Source organism: Pangasianodon hypophthalmus, chromosome 7 (assembly GCF_027358585.1).
Source record: "Pangasianodon hypophthalmus isolate fPanHyp1 chromosome 7, fPanHyp1.pri, whole genome shotgun sequence".
Classification (NCBI taxonomy): Eukaryota; Metazoa; Chordata; class Actinopteri; order Siluriformes; family Pangasiidae; genus Pangasianodon; species Pangasianodon hypophthalmus.
The window spans coordinates 20591235-20600518 of record NC_069716.1 but is presented as its reverse complement, the minus strand read 5'-3'; the positions used below and the strand labels follow the sequence as shown (position 1 = coordinate 20600518).

The following is a 9284-nucleotide window of genomic DNA, read 5'->3' as shown; positions in this document are numbered from 1 at the left end:
TTTTTATAGCTCACTCAGAGTGAGGAAAATGTTGAATGTTGTAAATCGGCACTTAGAACTGATCTTAAAAACAAGCAACATCCCAACTCATTTATGAAATGTTATGTAAGCCAAGGAAACAGGAAATGATGCTAGGTTTCCTGATTGCTCAGACTCGACCAATGAGACCAATGTAGAGGGAAGAACACTCTTTCCACAGGGAGGAAAATGCATTCTATTCTGTGTGTTACAACAGAAGGATATAAAGAACAAAGGTTTACTTAAGTTTAAATTGATATATATGCAGTACTATTAGTAAAAAAGTCATAGGCTACATACTGACAGAGATTAACATTTTCTTGTTACATTTGGCAGGTAAGACCCCTTTCCTTTTTATTAGTCTCCTACAGTGTAATATGTATGACATCACATTAAGTGATTAGAAAGTTATCATGTGTAAATGGACGAATGGATGAAGCTGTGAAACAAAATTAATAAAAAAAAATATTATTAGTGTTGTAAAAATCAGTCTAACAAATATAAGATCCAGGACTTGGTTTATACTTAGTTTATTGTTGAAGACAATATAAAGTATTCTGGAAAACAGTCTTCATTTGCGAAACGTCTGCCGCCTATTTCCAGATATTCACAGAGCGCTTCTTTGTCTCATGGCAGTTCATTAACAACAAGCAATAGCATTTACAGATCATATAGCTTTGCTCACATAAATATTTATTATAATGAATTTATTGTGTAATATAGACAATATATTACAGATATTTTACAATATGATTTCTGCTGCTTTTCATATGAGTATATATATGGATAACTATATTGATCTAAACTTATAATATACAAGAAATAGATAGGTTGTATACTGCAATGAATGTGGGATGGTAATTGGGATGGCAATATTGATGGCAACTGACTAAACCAGAAGGGGTAAAGTGTACATTAGGCGGTATGCACAGAACAGCATTTAGTTATGTGTAGCACTGTTGGTATATCTGAAATTAACAATTGCATTTCACTGCTCCTTACTTTCAATGTACCTTTGAACATAAATCATGTTGCAGCATTATACAGTAGTACAAAAAATGCATCAAAGAACCTTTCTTGGAATAGCATTTTTGTGTCTTCTACCTAACAGTAGTAAGCTATGTCATTGCAGGCAGTTTAAATTCAATGGGATACGGACTACTGTGAGAAAAGAATTCCTTAAGTAAGGATATGATTTTATGTACTACAGTGCCACATACAATGCAATATATTTAAATATATTGAGGGGCACATATATTAGTAAATTTATTCCATAGTATTTTCCAGTATATCACAATATGTTTATGTTCCATAGGGTTCATTATTGCAATAATGCAATAACATTCTGGTACTATTAACAGCTAGCATTCCCTATGCTAGCACATTGAAAAAGTGACATCCCCAACAACTAAGTAGCTAGCACAATACAATGTGACAAAAAATAATGTATAAAGTTGTTTTTAATAGCCAAAAATTCTCACAACTCATAATAATGCATAAATAGTTCATGGAAAATTTATTTCCACACAATGAAATATCAGTATGGTAATGCAGCATATACATACATACATACATATATATATATATATATATATATATATATATATATATATATATATATATATATATATATATATATACACGCACACACACACACACACACACATATATATATATATATATATATATATATATATATATATATATATATATATATATATATATATATATATATATATATACATACACACCAATCGGCCTCTGAAGGTGTTGCGAGGTGGGGCCTCCATGGATCAGACTTGTTTGTCCAGCACATCCCAAAGATGCTGAATCGGATTGAGATCTGGGGAATTTGGAGGCCAAGTCAACCCTTGAACTGTTTGTCATGCTCCTCAAACCATTCCTGAACAATTTTTGCAGTGTGGCAGGGTGCATTATCTTGTTGAAAGAGGCCACTGCCATTAGGGAATACCGATGCCATGAAGGGGTGTACTTGGTCTGCAGCAATGTTTAGGTAGGTGGTACAGTACATGTCAGAGTAACATCCACATGAATGCCAGGACCCAAGGTTTCCCAGCAGAACATTGCCCAGAGCATCACACTGTCTCCGCTGGCTTGCCTTCTTCTCATAGTGCATACTGGTGCCATCTCTTCTCCAGGTAAGTGACGCACATGCACCCGGTCGTCCACATGATGTAAAAGACAAAGTAAGTCATCAGACCAAGTCACCTTCTTCCATTGCTCCATGGTCCAGTTCTGAAGCTCACATGCCACTTGTAGGCGCTTTCAGCATGGGCCCTCTGACTGGTCTGCGGCTATGCAGCCCCATACAAAGCAAGCTGCAATGCACTGGGTGTTCTGACACCTTTCTATCATAGCCAGCATTAACCTTTTCAGCAATTTGTGCTACAGTAGCTCTTCTGTGAGATCAGACCAGATGGGCTATCCTTCGCTCCCCAGCCTTGGGCACCCATGACCCTGTCACTGGTTCACCGGTTGTGCTTCCTTGGACCACTTTTGGTAGGTACTAACCACTGCATACCGGGAACACCCCACAAGACCTGCCGTTTTGGAGATTCTCTGACCCAGCTGTCTAGCCATCACAATTAGGCCTTTGTCAAAGTCACTCAGATCCTTACGCTTGCCCATTTTTCCTGCTTCCAACACATCAACTTCGGGAACTGACTGGTCACTTGCGCCTAATATATCCCACACCTTGACAGGTGCCATTAATAATGACATAATCAGTGTTATTCACTTCACCTTTCAGTGGTTTTAATATTATGGCTGATCGGTATTATACATTTATTTTATCTATCTATATAATATATATATATAGATGGATGGATGGATGGCTCTATATAGCGCCATATTCAAATTTGGTAAGGAAAAGTTACTATCCTCCCCACTATCCTCCTAGAGAATAGAAAAGTTGAAACGCCTCACCATGAACACTGTTATTCAGCAAAGCCTTCTGAAAGTAAACTTGAGGCACAGCATATAAATGAATCATTGTCTGTATCAGTGGTCTAGGAACACCATATACAGAATGAGATTATAAACCTGTATGTATACTGTACATCTCTCTTTTTTTTTTTAACCTAACAGGCTGCATGTAATAAACAATATATTATCCGGAATGGAAGATAGAATAAGGATTGGAGAAAAGAAATGTTCTGTAGTGTAAAAATGACTTCACTGAAGTACCTCGTGTATGATGCATTACATTCATAACAGTTAAATTATATAGGCTAAAACATCAACTTTAAGCGATTTTACAAGTAACATTTTAAAGTCAGACAAATAATATAATATTGCCCCTACAATATAGGGGTTTTGCCTCCAAAGTAATTGTATTTTTTTGGACTCCTGTTTGCAATTAAAACATCAGCCAACATATACTCTGCCTTATTCCATGTGATATACAATATTTAATTAAAGTAGTGTATCATGATGAGCACAGCCTTTGGCATCGCATTGCTCTACTGCTGTAAAGTTACATGTTGCTATTATTTCTTACTTAGTATGGACCTCCCTCAAAATGCATCCATAGACCTTATGTTGAAAAAAGGTATCATATGACTTCTATATTTAATGTTTAACTGTCACTGAGGTTTGAGATTCACTGAATGATCATACATTTTTTTATGGATGGTTTCTTGCCATGAGAGCTTGTGTCCCATGGGACCTCATCAGATGAAAAGACTGTACTGTGTGTGTGTGTGTGTGTGAGAGAGAGAGAGAGAGAGAGAGAGAGAGAGAGAGAGAGAGAGAGAGAGAGAGAGGGGAGAAACAAGTGTACGTGTGCATGTGTGTGAGCATAAAATAGATCTGCAGAGTGCAAGCTAGAGGAAAAGAGGATCTTGCTTGTGGAGGATGATAGCGCTGCTGCCTGTCCTTCCTGTGCTACATGATTTACTTCACCAGGATCTGACCTCTGTGTTCTGTCATTTTGGTACTGTCTCTGTTCAACATCATTAGCTGTTGGAAACTGGGCTGGGCTTTTGGAAGTGCTTCTCATTTTGGTTTATTTCCTCTATGTCTGTTCATGGGTGTATGCAGAAATGCACAGAGCAGCAGAGGAGAGGTAAAGAAGGCGATAGACAGAGAGTCTATCATGCATGTGCTATAACTGAACAGCAGGAGCAGCAGGCAGAGTTGGAAGGGGGGGTCTCAGACAAAAGCTGCAGACACTGTTCGCTCACCGACCACAACGAGCAGCAAAAGACAAAAGAAGGAGAACCTACTGAACGTAAGACTCAGGCTCTTTGCCTCCTTATTGTCAGGATTCCATGAGCCACTGGCACCACGTTGAGGGCATATAGGATGTCTATGTCAGGGAAGAAGGAGTTTGATGTAAAACAGATCCTTAGACTTCGCTGGCGCTGGTTCAGTCATTCCTCTCAGACATCAGCAGGAAATGGGGGGTACATTCAGCAAGAGGGATTCGAGCACGGGGGTACACCAATCCAGAGCCGCCTAAAGAGTCACTCCCGGGATAGAGGAGGACTTCGTAAGAGCAACAGCCCGGTGCACAGCATTCTGTCTCCCACCCCTGGCCCAACACCTGTCTATGTCAGGACGGGCAGTCAATCATGGCACCAGCAGAACCTCATCCAGCACCTCCAGGCCAGCGAGGAATCTTCGAAAAACAGTTCTCTGTCTAGTGCCAGCAAAGAGAATGGCAATATCAGCCAGGAGAATTTGAAGAGCAACACAGAGGAGCGCCCTGAGGAGGAAGCCACTGACAGGTAAAAAAAAAAAAAAAAGCCAAAAATTCTCACAAAAAAAAAAAAAACCCTCTGAGCAGAAATAGAAACTGAGAAGCAGACCTGTGAAGATATGCCTGCAGCTGTTAACTAGCAACACAGAGGAACTGCTTATGTTACAACTGGAGACACTTTCCTCTGTATTTATTGCATGGTGTAATGAATTACTCAGTCTACTTGCAAAGTTGAATGGCAGAGCTTCTGTTCTTGCAGTGGGTGGATTTACAGTAAGCGGTACAGAGTATCAGGTATGAGTGTTTTAACTACCATTATGTAGAGGCTACTGTATTTAACTGCCACTTCCGTCAAGCTGATTATACTAGTCACTCAGTCAAGCTGGTTATACCAGTCACATGAACTCAATAATGGCAGGGTTTGTTTTATTGTCATTTGCTGTGTTTACTACTTGGCAACATTGCTAATATGTTGGCTCCTCAGAGGATATCATTTTCCAATCAACACTACCATGCAGCTGCCACCACTGTTCACCTGGGGATAGTTCATTCACATTGCACAAGGGGTGCAGAAACATAGCTCTTTGAAATATCTGAAGATAAATTATTCATTAGGCCGACATCTTGCTGGCAACAGCTGAGGCAACCCAGGCTTGTGCTTTTATGACACATATAGCACATTTTGAAAGATACAGCAATATATGCAGGGGTTTTTGCCATTTTGTATATAATATATCTGTAATTTCATATTTCAGTGCATACTAATGCATTCATTCAAGGGAAAATGCCTATTTATTTATCTTCTTACAGGTGACTCTAGCTGAGTGTATCTAGTGTAATGACATTTCACAGTATGGCAGGATTCAAACCCATTTTCTCATAGAAGGAAGAGGTGTCAGTCACCTGCTGTATAAGGGGATGTCACCAGAGACAACTTTTGGGTCCTTTTTCTGTCGCATTGTGTGTGATCTAAGAGGGAACACTTTAAAATGTATAATTTCATACAATACAACATCATGTCAAGGAATATACAGTATTTATATACGTATAACATATGCAAGCAGCATATCATGCTTGACTTGGCACATTACAAACAAAGACAGCATTATCATATGCGTTTTAATGTACCTGTTTAAATTTAACTGTAGTTAAAACATGCCAACACTAGCATAATAATCACTGATAACTGTACATGTTACTTTGTTCAATAATGAGCCTATAATAATTAATCCCATGGTTGCAGACTCATTCAGGTATATTCTTTGTGGCTTCTTTTTGCAAAATCTAGTAGTTACTAAATAATATGCCTTATATGAATAATTAAATAATGAACTAGGAGTCAAAGGAGATAAACATAGCATTCATGATATATATACCTGCATCAATGTGTAGGCTAAGGCCAGGGTGAACTACTTGCCTTTCTAACCACAGTGACCATCAACAATTAAACAACAGTTGCCTGTACATTTCAAAAGCTTTACAGAGATAATTTGCTTTTTGTTTTATCTAAATATAAGTGGTGCAACCACAAAGTTGCTTCTGACCATTAACAGGTTACCCCTAAGAATTTACTCTTTGAGATACCTAAAATAATGAAGGAAGTCCAAAAGAGAAGCTCAAGTCAATACTAATAATTTATATTTTTGTCCATAAAGAGCTTAACTTTTTTTTAAGGTAAATATGCAAAATGTCTGATAAAATATTGAATGAGCTGCTCATTTTTTATATTCACGTGCAAGAAATGGTCTAAGTGACTACTGCGGTTTGACCCCTTAAAAGCACATGGCTATTACTACAGTGGCCTGAAAGCCTACATAGTGTTAATGGCCTTGACTTTTGATTGATATTGCTTGTGAGCCTCACCGAAGGAAATGCCATTACATCACTTTTATTAAAACAGTGAGCCTTTGTCATTACTTTGCACACTTAAAGATGTGAAAATTTACTGCAATATTACTTATATAATTTATACAACAGTATTATAAGTACTGTATATTCATTTACAAACTGCATCTTATATAATTGTATATATGTAGTATATATACTTAGGTAATTATGCAATAAAATTATATTCAATATTAGTTTCTCTTTCACATAGCACTAGTAAATAAAAACAAAATTTTACTGTAGGCATACAGTGATTGCAGTGAGGATACAAATGTTATTTAACATGTCTCCAGCATACACAGATGGCTATGCACCTGAGTGTATGATTTATGTATGACCATCAGGTCCTGCACAGGCTGAAAATAACATGCTACTGAGAATGTGCTGAAATAATCGAGCTGCAAAATGCACTTTATTATTCTCTCATGCCATTAGTTACTTAGATGTGAAAGCTAATTTTGAAGGTTTCTTAAGTGCATTGATAAATCTTTGCACTGGTGGTAAATAAGGCTGGCACATTCTTTAAGATTACATGAAAACAAATCTTGACAGTGAGACAGTTTCGTTGCCATGGGTTCCTTGCTTTGGGATCAATATGTTTACAACACAAATTCAAATAGCAGTCCTGAGACACATTACACCCTGTTTGAATCCCTACCTCTTTGTCAATTTGCCAAAATATGTATGACTCTGTAAGGCATACTGGTTTGTTCTAAAAGTAATGTCAATTATACATTTAGAGAACTTAGAGAATTTGATATTATATCATTTAAAATTAAAGAATGAGAACATTTTTTTGAAATAAAATAATCTGCATTATATCTATTAAAGCACTGGCAATTTATAATATATGCTGAGGGCTATGTTTAGAATGTTTCTGTTGATCTTCTATAATAATCCTGGCAGGGTTGAGACCTGATCCTCATGAATTTTTCAATATGAGCTCCTCACACAGACACAGACAGAAGGAAAAGTGTAAATGCACAGTATGCTAATACAACAGCGGCAAGGGGGAGTGTGATTGCTCATCTAAGAGGCAAAATGTTGTAGTGGTGGATGTTCATAAACTCCGTCAACATCCCTGTGATGGATTTCATATTGCAAGCATATTTCATTAAGTATTGGTTTTTGCCAGTGCCATCAGTCTTGTCACACATTAACTAATGACCACTGAGAAACACTGACTGATAAAACTGCAGTTCACTTGTAATAAGAACAGCTGATATAGAGAGTTTTATGGGATGCACAATCATCTTTTAGTTATCCTGAATGACTCTATACTGTATAAACAGAGCTCAGGACAGTAGCTTATGATGAATCTGTAGATACATATTCTGTCTTTGCTTAGCAGATGTGGTCTCAACAAATTCATACTAATTTGCTCTGCCAGCTGGGTTTTTTCATTAAATTTCACATCATAAACTGGAGATGCATAATTTGTCATAATTCAGCATGCCAGTCTCAGTAGGAGACATGATACATTTTCTTTTCTAGCCATGCTGATGGGAGTGCCTCTCTCTCTCTCTCTCTCTCTCTCAAAATGGCCTTACAGTACCCTAAGGGTGGACCCTCTAAAAGCACTGCTTAGCAGAGCAGAGGTGAACTGAGGATTGTTTTCCAGTTGTGTCATATCCTGTTTGTGGTTGGAGTCTCACAGGAAAGGACAAAAGCTTCTGTCTTTCCTCCTTTTGATGTGACAAGCCAGAAATCTTTGGGGCCTCTTCTCTGTGGTTTCCTCCTATACCGGTTGCATATGTATAGTGCTTCCTGTCCTGGTGCAGTTTAGTTGTATATAGTGAAGATTATTAATACACTAATGATAACATCTGAAACAGTTAAACAGTTTTTTTTTTTTTTTTTTTTTTTTTACATAATCTGACATCTTGATACAACTTCATGAGAAAATAGATTTACCCCAGTAAGATGCAGACACTAACTCACAAATACGTATGGGATTCCCAATCATCTCTGTTTTGTGTGCTGTCATTTGTTTTACTGGACTGTCAGGCTGACAGCAGGTTAGTGTGCAACAGTGTCAAAGGGACTACAGTAACTACAATATATGGCACTGTGCAAACACAATCAGAGCTTGAGCTTGCTTGTGAAATCACAACTCAATCAAATATGTTCATCTTAGCAGCAACATTTCTGCAGTGCTTCCTCCTCAAATTAAAATGCAATTTATACAATTTATACATAGAAGTGGTGGCTCAGGGGTTAAGGCATTAGGTTGTGAGTTCAAGTCATGGCACTGCCAAGCTGTTACTGTTGGGCCCAAGGCTTTGTAAATCATTTTGGATAAAAGCATCTACCCAGTAAATGTAAAAAACAAAACAAACAAACAAACAAACAAAAATCCCATACAAAATATGCAATGAAAGGCCCATGATTTTTGACTGTTCTTGTGGAATTATTTGATTGACTAGTTATAATTTTAAACCATTCAGTCTATAAGCGAATTGGAAATTTACAATAAATAAGACATCATGAAACAAAAGGGATTTTTGTTCTCTAGTTGAAACTGAATGTACTATGGTTTTGCGGCTCAAAGGACAAAGAACAGGAAGACGTGGAATCAAAGTGTGACATGCTCCCTGGAGCAGAAAAGTGGATGTAAGAACCACACTAAAAAGGAATACCACATACTGAGTATACA

At 37.5% G+C, this 9284-nt stretch overlaps 1 protein-coding gene across 2 annotated transcripts in view; it reads left to right on the top strand.

The window, feature by feature from the left end:
• Positions 1–11: 11 nt before the first annotated feature.
• Positions 12–9284, top strand: part of klhl4 (kelch-like family member 4) — a 32697-nt gene continuing 23424 nt past the window's right edge. Inside the window, exon 1 of one of the 2 annotated variants that reach the window (XM_026917745.3) lies at positions 12–354. Coding sequence is in view for 1 of the 2 variants with exons in the window: in XM_026917742.3 (XP_026773543.1) it covers positions 4345–4769 (425 nt within the window). In the remaining variant the exon portion in view is untranslated. Of the gene's footprint in view, positions 355–3837; positions 4770–9284 lie in introns of those variants that run through there. The other variant, XM_026917742.3, reaches the window with a different exon arrangement.